This window comes from Colobus angolensis, unplaced genomic scaffold, assembly GCF_000951035.1.
Source record: "Colobus angolensis palliatus isolate OR3802 unplaced genomic scaffold, Cang.pa_1.0 Scaffold197, whole genome shotgun sequence".
Taxonomy (NCBI): Eukaryota; Metazoa; Chordata; class Mammalia; order Primates; family Cercopithecidae; genus Colobus; species Colobus angolensis.
In genome coordinates this window covers 534,309-550,521 of record NW_012115121.1, presented here as the reverse complement: position 1 = coordinate 550,521, position 16,213 = coordinate 534,309, and the positions used below count along the sequence as shown (strand labels likewise).

The window sequence follows — 16,213 nt, the reverse complement described above, 5'->3', positions numbered from 1 at the left end:
ACAGCCGAAATGGAACCTTAGTAACAAGTTTACTGACATACTTTCTAGTCAACCTGCACCCAAAACTAGACCACATTTACCTCTGGATCTTTCCTGTCTCCACTTAACTGCCCGATTATTTGCAAAGCAGAAGCCCTTGGAAGGGTAATTTGCTAAATGCAGACTGTCCATTTTATTCAAATGCTTGTCTACTATGCTGCAAAGAGCAGGGAAGGGGCAGGAAAGAGAGGACACCCAGGAAGGGAGGGCCAAATTATTCTTGTTAATCAAAGTGCTGAACACACCTGCAGCTCAGGTAAAACACATTCCCTCTCAACAGATGATCTGATCTGACAGTCACCTGTTAAGGAAAAAGGCCCAGGGCAGGGAAGAAATACCAACGTAGGCATTCACACTAAAGCAGCACGTGTATATTGTTTCTTCTGGGGACGCACCATGTCTAGCTTCAAGTTATTGTAACATTAAAGCTGACCAGAAAATGACCAAGAGGCACCTAGTTGTGGCCAATGCCAATTTAAATGAGGAAACAAATATAATCTAAAGGCAGCTAAACCCAAGATTACCTAGATGAAACACTACAGCACTTTAGCAACTTGCTCCTTGGCAGGCTGTTTATTTTTGCATTTGGAAATGTAGGAGAGAGAAAAAAAAGATCGAGAATGAGTATCCGCATTTGGAACTCGGCGATTAATGTTACGAATTTTACGCAGCTTGCTTACTACTGTCATGTTTGGAGTGTAACGCATATATTTTATATAGTCATATGTTTAAATCAATCATTTGGACTAAAAAAGAAAAGAGTCTGCCTACATGAAAACGATTATGTGCAAACATATTCTGGATGCAGAAGTGTCTCATCTTAACACATTCTGGATGCAGAAGTGTCTCATCTTTTCTTCCTGTGTTTATATACTACTTTTACTGTACTATGAGATACATCAATAGCTATCACATCACATTCAACATGACAAATACACATTTTCAAAACAAGAAAAAGAGAAATCAGAGTTTGGAAATCTATCCAATTTAATCTTATTTTTTTTAAAGTTAATATGGAAATGCTTTACGGCTGGGCACAGTGGCTCACACCTGTAATCCCAGCACTTTGGAAAGCCATGGCAGGAGGATCCTCTGAGCCCAGGAGTTCAAGACCAGCCTGGGCAACATAAGGAGACCCTGTCTCAAATACATACATACATACATACATACATACATAAATGCTTTAAATAAAAATTCCTCATCTAGGTAATACCAGGAAAAGTTTACCCTTAAAAAAAAAAAGACTCTTTCAATAAATACTTAAAGATTCAATTCTTGGAAACTGTAAAAAAGAATATAAATACAAGTATTTGCATCTCTGCGCTTGGAATACTTTTACCTTGCAGCTGTGTTTAATGTCTCCTAACTAGACTGTAAACAGTAAAACTAAGGGATAGGATTGTTTCTATTGGCCTTTCTAGGCTTTAGTAAATGTTCCATGTGGCACTTATTGGGGGCCTCAAATCCTAAAAACTAAAAGCCAAAAAACAAAACAAAAAAACTCACATGGGTCCTAACACGTAAGAGGTAAAGTTGAAATCCTTCTACAAAGCCACATGAACCAGTGCCCAGCCTAATTCATTTTACAAGTCATGGGGCAAGTAGACAACTAAAAGATTCTAAAACACATTATCAGTTTGATACATAATGCATGTGCCTGAAAAAAAACCTTAATCATTTTTCTGTATTTAAAATATGGTATGCATGAGCACAAGATGCAATTTAAAGTTTAAAAAGTTAACAATTTCCAGATTCCAAACCAGGATGACCACAGAGTTCAGGCAGGCTTGGAAACTAAGTGGGCAGAGCAGGCACTGAAGAGGACATTCCCCATCAACAGCAAATGGCTGCAACTTCCGTGTCAATTGTTGCCAGGTAGGAAGGACCAGCCCAGTGTTATCACATCTTCTGTTTCTTGTTTTGTTTTGTTTTGTTTGAGACGGAGTTTCACTCTTGTTGCCCAGGCTGGAGTGCAATGGCGTGATCTCAGCTCACTGCAACCTCCGCCTCCCGGGTTCAAGTGATTCTCCTGCCTCAGCCTCCCGAGTTGCTGGGACTACAGGCATGCAGCACCACGCCTGGCCAATTTTTTGTACTTAGTTGAGATGGGGTTTCACCATGTTGGTCAGACTGGTCTTGAACTCCGGACCTCAGGTGATCCTCCCACCTCAGCCTCCCAAAAGTGCTGGGATTACAGGCATACGTCTTCTGGTTTTTCCAGATAAACAGAAAAATCCAGAGTTTTATATAAATCTTCCCATTTTTAATATTGGTACTGAAATCCTTTTCTTTTAAACTAAAGGTAAAACAAAAACAAAAACAACACACACACACATACACCCATACCTGTATGACAAAGGCAATAAGCTAGTTTTCAAGCCCTGATATAGATGAATTAAATCGGTTCATTGCTTTCATCCTTCATCCATTCAAAAAGACTTACTGAATGTTACTTCAGATGCCAGGCACAGCATGAACAAGAGAGACACAGTCCCTACCCACCCTGAGTTGACAAGGAAATTAGACAGGCAAAAATTGCAATAATTTGAAAACAATCATAACGTTAAAATCACCTTAGAATTTAAAATTGCCATTATTCTGCAATGCAACGCTAACATGCCAGGATTTTACCTTAATCCTTCCTGTTGGAAAGGCAGCTCAATTTCTAGCATTTGAAGGATACTGACTACATCTTATATCTTATTATTATTGCCTTTGACTAATTAAATTCTGAAGTGTCTCTCAACCCAGACAGCTCAGTGCTGCCATAATTATATGTCCTATGTTCTAATTATTGGGGGTGCCACATATAACAACACCCTCTGATAACATGGCATCAACATTTTCCTTTATAAGACTGAGATTCTGCATAGGCTATGCCTTTTTGGAAGCTTTTGTAGTGAGCAAAATTGGCAAAACTAACTTAGGTCTGAAAAGTCAGACCACAGATCTGGATAAAATCACACCTTTTTTTTGTAGTTAAAAGGAGACCCTCCAAGCAGGGGTTGCTGCCTCCACAGCTGGAAAGCGGATCTGGTTGAGGGGTGTTTGTGATCTGCCCCACTGTGGAGTCGGTAATTCTGAGCAACAGGCATCAAGCGGAAGGGTGGACCGCCAGACTGGAGAATCAGAGGACAAACACATTCACTAACAAAGACACTAAATAGCAAAAGTTCAAGCAAAGAGATCACCGACTATGCAGATAAGGTTTGTTTGTAGTACCCCTAATAGCTCTCCATTGCATATGTAATCCCTATAATGTATTCTCCTTTAATAAAACAGAAATGGATTACTTGATGTACAAAGTCTGATCATTCTAGCCTTCACTTCATTTTAAATCTGATCTGACCCAGGCTCAGCCTCCCCACAGATACTTTTCCTAGCCTGGTCTGTTTTCCTGCCCACCTATCCCAGTCCTCAATTCCTCCTCTGAACTCCTACGCGCTGTGACACTCTACAATCCAAGCACTCTCCTGTGATTCAATGTATGTGTAAATACGGTCTCTTTTTTTTTTTGGTAGGCCGTATTTTGCTCCTCAACTAGACTGCTCATTCCTTTAGGGCAAGAACAGTGCCTTATTCATCTTTCTGTCGCCAGCACCTAATACAGTGCTGGCATACAAGACATTTGATAAATACTTATTAAAATGAACAAATCTATTATTCAATCACTCCTAAATTTAGTCATAAATCTTATCCTCTCATTCTTTTCCACCCCAATTTCAAAGGAGAGAAGCTGACAGTATCTTGACACTGCAGGGCTTTATAAGTTTGAGTGGTAGAGGAAACATGAATGGTAGTCAGCAATAATAATTTTATTTAAGGATTTGCCCAGCTTGTGCATTTCTCATGCATCTTGATGCTGAAGAACGTGATCCAAGGCTGAGCTTCCCCATACTTGGTTTTCCATACCCAACATTTGACCAGCCTCTTTCTACTTTCTAGCTCAAGCCTCAGCCCATAACAGGATTCTACCACAAAAGGAGCTCTTCTATAATGTTATTTAGCAATAATAGCTGCAGTCTTTTTCTTAACTGTCACTCCCATTCTCATTTGAATATCCTTCTTTCTCCTGGGTAACCTTCCCAAGAGTTGTTTATTCATTTTTCTACAATATACTGATGACAAACCTTCCTTTCTGTTGGGATTTCTGAGGAGGAGACAAACTCTGTCATGTAAGCAAAATTCTTCATGGGCCCCTGACACCGTGGCTCTCAGTATATTTAAGGAGTGAACCTGTGCGGTGACAGGATTTGAACTACTCAATGCAAGAAGGAAGCCATCAAGCAGAAAGTTATTAAGAAGATATCAACCAGAACAGAAAAGGTCACTGGATTAGGAGAAGGAGCACATTTGATGTAAAAGATATGCCGATGATGAGCACCATCTGAGGGTGGAAAGCTTTAATACGTTGAACGTACTATCTGGAAATGTGTATTCAAAAGAACGCTCCAGTAAAAAACTCTGGTTACATATTCTGTCTAGAGGAAACAAGGGCTTTCAAAAGAAGAAACAAAAGAGGGGAAAAAACTCTCTCCATGAAATGACATGCTAAGTGCTGATCAACAGGAATAGGCAAAGTCAAGAGAATTGGACATGATTGAGGCAATTGCCTTCTGCCTTCCAGGGTAAGTAGATGACATGTTATCCTCAGCTAGCAGGAGAGGCGGGTTTTCTGTATATGTTTAAGGAGTTCTACTTTCTGAAGAAGAAGCATTAAAAACACTCAGCAATATTCTAGAAGAATAGATGAATTAAAAGAGGCAAGAAGGAAGAAGAGTAGCATGACAAATCATATACTAGATGTCCTCCATATGCTAAATGCTAGTCAGGTCAAAGAGGTATCTAATCCAATCCAGTTCCACTAGGAATTGACCCTCAGTGAATACATATTTAAGCAAAGTCACTAAGAATATAATATAAAGTGGCACACTACTCTCATGCAGGTCACAGATACCCTTATGAGTGTCACATGTTAAATTAACAAATCAGTAAACTCTGCCACCCTGTGTCAACACTTCTGTTTTTAATCTAATGGTTTAACTGGTAGCTGCTATAATTCTTCAGAAATTATTAAAATATTAAAGCAATAAGAAAGTCAGAATTTGGGCTGATGTTTATTCTTTTGTGCTCAAAACTGGCTGCTACATTTTAAAATCACTAAAATGCAGAAGTCCATAACAAACACAGGTAAGTTAATATACCACTAGCTTCTGAATATGTCAACAAAGTCATCAATTTTCTGATTATTGAATGGCACTCATCATCATTTATATAGCCACACACTAAAAACTCAGGTTGAAACCTGATTTTTATAAGTCAAGAATAGTATACAATTAGGCATATTAAGGGAAGCAAACTTTATTTAGCTAAGCTAGGCTGTAGTTACTCAGAGGTGGAAGAAATTAATAGTGATAAAAAGCAGAGATAACTTTATTTAGAATATAATACTTCAAAATAAAGCTACTCAATATCACTTTTGGTTATATATACAAGAGAAATAAAAACATGTCCACACAAGAATCTGTGCATAGCAGCATTATTCATAATAGCCAAAAAGTGAAAATAACTCAGATGTCAATCAGATCACGAGTGGATTAATAAAATGTGGTAGATCCATGCAGTAAAATATTTGGCAATAAAAAAGGAATACAGTACTGTCACATGCCACAATATGAATGAACCTTAGAAATGTGTTGAGTGAACTGGGCACAGTGGCTCACACATGTAATCCCAGCACTTTGGGAAGCCAAGGCAGGTGGATCACTTGAGGTCAGGAGTTCAAGACCATCCTGCCCAAGATGGTAAAACCCCATCTCTACTAAAAATACAAAACTTAGCCAGGGGTGGTGGCACATGCCTGTAATCCCAGCTACTCAGGAGGCTGAGGCAGGAGAATCGCTTGAACTGGGAGGTGGAGGTTGCAGTGAGCGGAGATCGTACCATTGCACTCCAGCCTGGGCAACAGAGTGAGACTCCATCTCAAAAAAAAAAAAAAAAAAAAAAGATGTTGGGTGAAAGATGACAGACACAAAAGACCAAATGTTATGTAATTTTATTTATATGAAATTCCAGAATAGGCAATACCTACCTACAGAAACAGAAAGTAAGAGAATTAGTGGTTACCTAGGATAGGGGGAAGGGAAAGAGAAAATAGGAAATAGGGAGTGATCTCTCCAGGGTTCTTTTTAGAGTGATAAAAATGTTCTAAAATTAATCGTAGTCAAGCTTGTACAGTTCTGTGAATATACTAGATTCCAATGATTGTATACTTTCAGTGGGTGAATGGTATGACATGAGAATTATACCTCATAAAGCTGTTAAATAAGGAAAACTCTTGTGTAAGCTGCTTCTGTTCACACTGTTTCTTGTTATTCATTTTTAGTTGATAACGCTTTTAAAAGTTTCATTCATAATGAGGATGACTTTTCTTTTTAAGAAAAGAATCATCCTTTTCACTACTGCCCTTTTCCTGCTACCTGCATAAAATGACAAACCAAGGTTTCCAACCTAATGTGACTTCAAATAATGAAAATTAACAGTGTGTCTTATTTGGAGAGCCAGAAAGCAACAGAGAATCCTGCCAAGAACTAGTCCTAATTACATCCAGAAACCAGCAGAACAGAAATTAGAAGGAGGAGGGCTGTGAGAACTGAAGAGCTTTCTCATAACTGCGGTAGTTCTTTTGCATATATAGAAATGTTTAGAATGTCCTTTGCATAGCTGCAAAGTATTAAGAACCTTGTAAACACATACAAGGTAAGCTTCACCATACACACTCCTAACAGACATTTAGAGGCAGAACCCTATGGCCAGGGGATGGCTCTTTACAACAGTATGATGTGAGAGGTGACTGAGGTGCCACATACCCCTCAGGATGCCACCGCCAAGGGTCTGTTGTATAGTGCCTGCAATGTCCACCCCTAGAGTCAATGCTGTGCCTCCAAAAGGTTCTTATTAAGATGAAAAGGTGTTGCTTCAGTGAGAAAGCACAGTAAAAGCCTCAGAAAACATTCGTATAGATCCCTTTCTCTGGTATGTCCGCTGTAGCCTGATCCTTTTAACATGGAACCACCTGAGCACTACACTACACAGGCTCTTAAAAGCAAGCAGCACATGATCAGCAGGTGCCCAGAGCAAGCACTCAAAACTCATGCAGCCCCACACTCTGGGATCCTGTCTTGGAGACTCACCTCTGTTCTTTGTTCTTTTGAATTGCCCTCTATCCCTCCCCTTTCCCTACTTCCTCTTGTGTTTCTCTGCCACTTTTGGTTTTTCCTTCTCCTTCACTCTGTCTTCCCCTTGTGCCTTCACCTGGGTTCAACACATAAGCCCCAAGGCTCTGCCATGCCCACTTAGGCCAATGCTAAATGTTAGAACCCAAAGGAAAGAATGGAGGCTTGAAAGAATGAGGGAGACACAGGATGGAGACTCTGGGAGCAGAATGTGGAAGAAAAATATCAGGCACAGAGGCCACTGCCTAGGGTGAGCCTCAGTGACATAGAGGCAATGACAAAACATGGTAAACCTTGGGATGGTCCTGCTGAGAGGGACATTTCTAACACACTTTACCTACTTAACAATTTTGCCCATTACAGAAAAGTTAGAGTTAATGCCAAGTAGTAGCTTGGAGCCAAGGATGTTAATGCTTCTAACACAATTAAACATATTTAACACAATTAAACACAATTAAAAAGACAAAGTTTCTTCTTCTGAGATTTTTTTAAGTGTAACCCCACTTCTTCATAAAGCTTGATTATTTTGACCATTTATAAAACAGATACATTAACAGATTCTTCTTTTCTTATTAGCTTTAGAGAAAGTTTTAATAAGATTAATTAAAGAAAGATTTAATAAAAATGTGAGGGCTTTTTTTTCTTTTTAGAGATGGGGTCTCACTATGTTGCCCAGGCTGGTCTCAAACTCCTGGGCTCAAGGGATTCTCCTACTTCAGCCTCCTGAGTAGCTAGGATTACAGGCATGGACCACCTTATCCAGCTTTGAAAATATGATTTTATTAACCAAAATTGTGAAGCAGCTTCTGCTTAGAGTTGAGGTAAGATATGCAGGGTAGGGAAATGTCATGTAGCCTGCTGGGCAAGCTAAATCACAGACATGTGGGAGAAATCATCAAAACATAAACATGGTGTACAATATGGACGGGTGGCCTCAGGTCTCTTGGCTACACAGGCAAATGGAAATGAGGTGACCACATCTGAGAGACCTAAGTTGTTTCCCAAGTTTACTCACATTTGACTAAATACCTTGTCTTTTTTTTCTTTGTATTAGTAATTCTTTTAATTGGGAGACCAAACAGTGCATCTTGAAACCATCCACAACACTCTGTAACGTTCCCGTGAACTAATGGAGCACAGTGAGCAGGAGAGCAGGCAGAGAATGACAGAGAGGCAGGCTAGCACTAACAAGGAAGGCTGGCAGCCAGGCAGCGTGATTGGATTTCACTCCAGGTGTAAGAAGGTGGCCTGAGGTAGGCTAATGACATCAGAAAGTTTTTATTTGGAAATAAACCTCAGGATCTATGTGGAGAATGCTTCCTGGTGGGGCAAAAAGTAAAGCAGAGAGACCAGTGAAAAGAGCTGTCCTACCCTACCCTAGTGAGATGATGGTGCAGGGTCCAGCAATGGTAGTGGCAATGAAGTGGATACGGCAGAGGATGGATTCAGCACACACTCCTGAAATAAATTCAACAGGACATGCTAAAGACTGAAGAGGAAGATAAGAACACAGAGTGAAGACGGTAAAGTGAGGAATGGGCGGTAAGGAAGGAGAGGAAGTGGAGAAATACTGCCAAAGAGGGAAAAGGGGACAGGAGGTAGCAACTGGAGGGGGATGTGAAATCAAGTGAGGAGGTTTTATTTTACTGGATGGGGAGAGGTAAGATACTACTGTACGTTGCTGGAAGTAATCCAGCAGAGGAAGAGATTGAGGAACCAGGAAGGCAGATGTCTGCATCAGTGGTGAGAAGGCATGAAATGCATTCAACTAACAAACATTTACTGAGCACCTATTATACGTTTTTTGTTCTTAAGAGGTTCACAGTGCAATGCAGGAGAAAATAATATAAATTATTAAGCAGCAAGGTCAGCTCCAACAAAGGTATATACAAAGAATTAATATACAATGACAGAGTGTGAATACACTATATGATAGATTAGAGCAGGGGGCATGTACTGACACCAAATAAATGATTAACTTATTTGAATTATGAATATATTTTGGGTAAATATTTTCCAAGCACTTACTCCCAATTCTACTTTTCACAAAATAAAAATTTGCTTTTATGCTTCTGAAGAAGGTACAAAGATAAAATATCTATTTAGTTATAAAACTGAGCAAGCCCAACTGTTGTAATAAAAATTTTTAGGGCCGGGCGCGGTGGCTCAAGCCTGTAATCCCAGCACTTTGGGAGGCCGAGACGGGCGGATCACGAGGTCAGGAGATCGAGACCATCCTGACTATCACGGTGAAACCCCGTCTCTACTAAAAATACAAAAACTAGCCGGGCGAGGTGGCGGGCGCCTGTAGTCCCAGCTACTCCGGAGGCTGAGGCAGGAGAATGGCGTAAACCCGGGAGGCGGAGCTTGCAGTGAGCTGAGATCCGGCCACTGCACTCCAGTCTGGGCGACAGAGCGAGACTCTGCCTCAAAAAAAAAAAAAAAAAATTTTTAATTAACATTAGAGGTAATAGTTCAATTCCTAATAATTTTTTAAAGTTTCACGTACTGATTAAATTGTTTCCCCCAAGTGCTACTGATTAAATTGTTTCCCCCAAGTACTGAGTTCACAAATAACTCTCTGTTCCACAATGTTCAGTAACTAGTGACAAAGGAGATTTAGAGGAAAAAAAGTACCATGATTTTTATGAGCTACACATTTGGAAGGACTAATTCCAGGAGCAAGGGTGGGTTCACAGTGTCCTGCGCGTCTTGCCGAGATCACTCCTGTGTGAAGCCAAAACCTGGTCCTCTGAGCATGCAGCTCTGACCAACCAAGCAAACTCGTCAAGCACAATATGGCATGAATAAACAGCCATTTTATTTCAGAGACCTGTACACTATCTGAAAGTGACTCACTTCAGAAGTCATCCACTTTTCAATGTTTCAAGAATACAAACTGAATGAGGGAAGATTTTGTTCTCTAAAATCACAATATTAAAAAAAAAAGATACAGTAATTCTACAACAAAAACACTTACCTCTAGAAATGCTAAGGTTTGAAATCACAAATCTTTGAATCCCAAAGTAAATCAAATACCGCGTTACTGTTTCCCACTTAGACAATTTGACTTAAATTCCCCTCTTCCTACACCAACCTGCTGAGCTGCATCTCCATTCACCAAGTGGGGCATCATGGCTACCTCTCCGTTCAGTAATGGTGGCAGTTCCAGAGGGATTTGGTCGGTCATCATCATTGTGACGTACATTCATGGAGAACTTCCCTCAGCTGGCTTCCTGCAAGAGAACCACCACTTTTAAAAAAGTACTCAGGACCACAAAAATCACCTGTAACATAACAACGCAGCAATCTAAGTGCTCCATCATGAAACCTAAGTTATTCTAATCTGAGAGCCCTGTATTACTATGTCAGGCCCCAAAGAGGGGTAGAACAAAGGCAAAGAAATAGCCTCAACTAGGAGACAAAAGACCAGAATCTCTAAGTGGCCATGTGAACATAACTTGCCTGTATCTCAGATATATCCAGGGAAACTTGTGCAGTCAGGCTTAAAGGTAGATTCCATTGTTTCTATTCTGTTTATTCCATTTATTCTAATGAAATTCATACACATTTTCAAAATAACACAAAGCCTACTTTCATCCCATAATGGTATTTGCCACCGTCATTTAGCTTTGCAATACAATAGAAGGAAAATAACAGTAAATTCCTATTTACAATTATAACTTGTTCCTTAAGAAGTGTTTACATATTCTTCAATTATGGCTAAAATATTTGGCAAAGATGGACAAAGGAGAAATAAACAAATATAAATACACACAGACACTCTCACACAATTTTAAATGATCTGAGGAACAACTGCCATATAGCCCACTGTTAAATTTATCATTCATAATAGAGTCCCCAAAATTTCAAATTCAAGGACGTTTGGTCAATGAACCCTTTAATGCCTAATATTCAAATCAGACAAAATAATGGGGCAAATTTTTAAACAATTGCCTCAAATATGTCTCAGGTAGATATGACAGAAATAAAATATTTTTTCTCATTCTTAAATACCTCCACTCTAAACGTTAAATATATGTCTCCTCCTTCCATCCCACCCAAAAAAAGCCCTCCCTTGGAAGTATCAAAAGATATATAAAAGCCACCCAAGAGATTATAAACTTTTTTATTTTAAATAGGCAAAATTTTATCTGTTTATTATACACCCATTTGGAGAAACTAATTGTTTTAAGCAACAAAAAAACGAAGTCTTATCCCAACCAGAAAAGCAAATTCTATAATAACAGGTCTTATAATTTGGTGTTAATAGTACCATCATGCTGTTTTATGAGGCAATTACTCAGTTCCTAAGCAAATAAAAGTACCAAGCCCAAAGCCTAATAGTTTATCCTCATGAAAGAAAACAGATTCTTTTACAATTAAAACTAAGATAGTCCCCGTTGACACTATCACGACTTAATTGTTTGAACTATAAATAGGTCAAATGATGGAGAAGAAATCTAATGTCTATTTCAATTTCATTCCTAATATACTTTATCTTACTAATAATGCATGAGAGAAAAATGGCTATTTTCTCAAATTGGTGATACTACACTGGCCTATCTTTTTTTTTTTTTTTTAATGGAGTCTCACTGTGTTGCCCAGGCTGGAGTGCAGTGGCATGATCTCAGTTCACTGCAACCTCCACCTCCCAGGTTCAAGCGATTCTCCTGCCTCAGCCTCCTAAGTAGCTGGGATTACAGGCGCGTGCCACTCTGCCCGGCTAATTTTCATATTTTTAGTAGAGACAGGGTTTTGCCGTGTTGGCCAGGCCGGTCTTGAACTCCTGACATGACCTCAGGTGATCCACCTGCCTCAGCCTCTCAAAGTGCTAAGTATGATGTCTTATTCAATGTTTCTTCAAAATGGCAGGTTGGATTAACAGGGCATTAATTTACATTAAGGGGTCTGAGTATAAGTATCTAAAAGTGGAGAAGCACTTTCACCTCTTCTTTCCTCCTCCTTGGGCACTCGCTATTGAGGCTGTGGTGCAGACTGTGGCTCTGTGTCTCCTCTGCTACATTAGTGAGTGCCAAAGCCCTCTCCCGCTTGGCATAGTTCTGACATCTCACAGGTGAGTCTAACTAAAGATAGAAGCTCTTCTCTCTTATCCAACAAGGCAACAGGAGTAAACCCATTTCAGGGCCTCCCCCTAGGTCCTTTCAGCCTCCATGGGTCCTTCTATTAGGCCAGTGTATAGTAAATAATGATACAGGTTTAGAGAGTTGACATGGGAGGAGGGAGATCCTTAGGACCTGCTTTGGGCTGAAGCTCTCTATACTCCATGTGTCCCAACCCATCTAACCAAAGTTTTTAACACTTGGGTTTGCAGCTCATATCCAATTATTGTGCTGTTTCGTTCCTATTTCTCATTGTTTGTTGTGTGAGTCCTGTGGGGGGAGTGGGGAGGCTGGACTGAGAAGACAGTTGTGATCTGGTACAAAATTTAGCCATTCCTGGTCTCCTGTCTCTAGCACTGAAGAATGGCTCAACACCAACAACACATCTAACACTAACGATTCTAACCTTCTGGTAGGCATTGTGTTAATTAATAGGACTGCTGTCAATGAGACATACCAATCCAAGCCCGCTAAACAGCACAGGTGTCAGTCCTAAGCAGGACATTAACTCCAGGTTCTGCAAGTGTGGGATAAGGTAGATGGATCCCGCGGACCCAGGCCTACAAAGGCCTTGCAGAAGTAGGATAGAAGAGTATGGGGACTGACACAGATGTGCAAAACCATCTCTTTTCATAAGGGATTTTACCCCCAAAAGAAACCAAAGAAGTCCACTGGCACAAGGAGATCGTTATATTTGCTTCTGAAAACTTCACAGGCAACTTTAGGTGAGATGCCTGAAAATTTTGCTGTACTACATGATGGACTTTCCACCCACACAGTGTTCAGTGGTTACTAGAAATGACTGGGAGGGGAGTGGAGGAAGGGGAAACAGGGAGCTGTAGGTACAAACACTCCTGAGAAAGATACAGTGGGAACATATAAACATCATACACTCCTAAGCTTCAACTCCACCCAACAGTCACACCGTTAATCATGGAGAAAACAGAAGAATAAAGTGAATAAAGGCCACTGTGAACCCCACCAGTCTCACTCAGCCATAACCAACGTTGCTGATCTTCTCCCTCAGCCACCAGCTTGCTAGAATCCAAGGCCTTCTTTGTAATCCCCAACAGTTTCACCAGATAAACCAGACTTTCCTGACAAGAATATAAGGTAACAGATTCAGTTAGATGGGGCCTACATGCAGCCAACGATGTTTAAATCCCCATTTCTATGCTCCATGCACACACAGAGAATACTTTTATTTGCCTAGAATGCAAGAGACATACAAAGAAATGAATTATTTCGAGGCAAGGAACTGCCCAACTACTTAAAAGGCAACTGCCTGCCAAGCTGTCCCTTAAAGTGATCATAGAATAGAAACAACTTAGTTCATGCTCCATAGAAAATAGACTAGAGACAAGGCAAGGAGGAAAAGTATAAAAGCAGGAAAGCATAAACCTCAGGCTTCACAGCAGTATCTTTCTGGTTATTCCCCAGGCATGAAAAGGGAAATGTAGTGAGTGTTCCTAATAGAAAGTCACTGATTCAGGTTGTGAACTGGGAAAACCACACTGCAAAGCCATCAACAGTTAAAGCAGGTTAGGTCGGGCCAGGAGGCCTGGGAAGGCTTGTCATGAGCAGTCATCACTCCATGGTGACAGCAACCCAAAAGTAAACCTCCTCAGTTTTAACCAGTCACTGAGACAAAACTACATGTGGACTTTTAACTCTCAACAGGGTGGCTCAACTCAGCTATGAGGAAACCTTGGGAATACCTATCTGACGAGAGCCGACAAAGCTTTTCAATGGAATTAAAAGAGGAAGCAATGGATGTGGAAGGCTTTCATCCATACAGTTAACTTTAAGAACCAAAGCTTACTCTATTTGTTTGTAATGATTCTGAATGGAAATTACACATGTTCTTCATTAAAGAGCAGGCTGGCCATGGCTTTTTTATTAGGGATTTCAGGACAGTTTATAAGAATACTGTGTTCAGTCATAAAGTGATGGATGAGGATGTTACGGAAACATTTTGACCTTACATATACAGAGCTATTATCACCCCACCCCTACTTAAGTTTTTTGTTTCTTGTTTTGTTTTTATCGAGACAGAGTCTCGCTCTGTTGCCCAGGATGGAGTGCAGTGGCGTGATCTCAGCTCACCACAAACTCCACCGCCTGGGTTCAAGCTATTCTCCTGCCTCAGACTCCCAAGTAGCTGGGACTACAAACATGTGCCAACATGCCCAACTACTTTTTGTATTTTTGCAGAGACAGGGTTTCACTATGTTGGCCAGGCTGGTCTAGAACTCCTGACCTTGTGATCCACCCGCCTCAGCCTCCCAATAAGTTCTTATGCTTAATTGTAATGTTTCTTTCTTTCTCTTTTCGTCATTAACCACACTCCCTCCAGTCTCAGCGCCTTTTCCTAAATTTGCTGTCTTAAATTTTCTTTGGGCTGGGCAGCCAGATTGTCAGTTACATACACACACGGAGAGGAGGAGTCCCTGAATACAGTTTTGGAAGTTCCCTGTGTGCTTTGTGCAGGCTTCCTTTTCACCACCAGCTGATTGTCAGCTGTGAAGGTAGCTGAGCAGGCCAGATGTGTGATCTCTCGGTAACTGCACTATAACTCATTTTCATCTCAGTCAAAAAGGCTCAGTAGAAACCACCCTGACTAAACACTTATTTTCTTGGTCTGGGTTCCTTCTTCCCTAGACAGATGTGTATCTGAGCTGGCCAAATCTATCACAGGTCTCAGGCATTTTGGTCAAGGCTATACCACATCCACACTGTCCCCCAACACACCACAGAGATGTGATAATGAATCCATTCTTGAAATCAATTACCCTTTACAAATGAAGAAATGCACTGCAAAACTAGTAAGAAAAAAACAGAAACTAGATCATCTCTACTACAAGGCATTTATTTGTCGAATCCTATGGACTTCTCTTTCCCCTACACAGAGCACCAGGGTTTCTCTCCTATTCTTTATTTTGTTTGTACCCATACTTCCATTTCAAAGAATTTGGTAATAACCACAGGCCCTCACAACCTCTCCCCCTAACCACACATAACACTAAAACCACAAGTGCTTCACGCCCAGCTAGTTCTATTCTTTTGATTGACAGGGAAAGGCTGCCACGTGGCCACTTGAGATTAACTTCTAGCAAGACCCAGCATTTCCAACAACCCCTGAGCTCAAATGCAGGGTTTGGAGCAGGACACTCTGGAAACAGAATGAACAGATCCTCACTATTAGTAAGACATTTAATTCCACCCAATTATGTCCTCAAAGCTTTGAAAGAAACTTTACTTTAAAAGAATATTACAGAAGATCTTCAGTTTCTGCATTTCTCTAGGCAACTAGCTTATTCCTTTTTCTTCTTATTTTGCTTCCTCTTTTCCAAGTTAAAAAAGATTTTCCATGGTACTTTGGTCTCAGCCTATACTAAGAAACATACTGGCCAAATTCACGAAAAACAGCAATTCACAGAAGAGAACTGCAGGCCCACCTGCAAAGGCCAAAGCAATTATATACTAGGAAGAATGTCTAACTTAAAACAAAGCCAAAGCCCTAATTACTGCTGGGAGAGTTTTTAAGTCTGTGAAACTGGCCTTCAAATTAGTAACAAAATGTCCTGGTCTTCACTCTGTGGGCCAATGACCGAAATTTCCTTACATTAATTCAAGATGTGAGTTAGCAGTACAGTACGCAAATTAATTTCAAATGACAAGAGAAAAAGAAACATAACAGTACCAAAAGGAACAAAGTATACCCATCAGAACCAAACCCGCTGGGCCAGGCTGGATGAGAGGAGTTGATTCCCTGAGTTCAATTACAAGCCAGGCTGAGGCTCCCAGGCTCACTTC

General features: G+C 40.4%; 1 protein-coding gene across 1 annotated transcript in view; it reads right to left on the bottom strand.

Annotated features, from left to right (window-relative positions):
* The window catches only part of FNDC3B (fibronectin type III domain containing 3B), a 311,196-nt gene that overhangs the window by 281,658 nt on the left and 13,325 nt on the right, over positions 1-16,213 (bottom strand). Inside the window, exon 3 of the mRNA XM_011940990.1 lies at positions 10,372-10,510. Within this exon, the coding sequence (XP_011796380.1) occupies positions 10,372-10,482 (111 nt within the window). The 5' untranslated portion in view covers positions 10,483-10,510. The remainder of the gene's footprint in view (positions 1-10,371; positions 10,511-16,213) is intronic.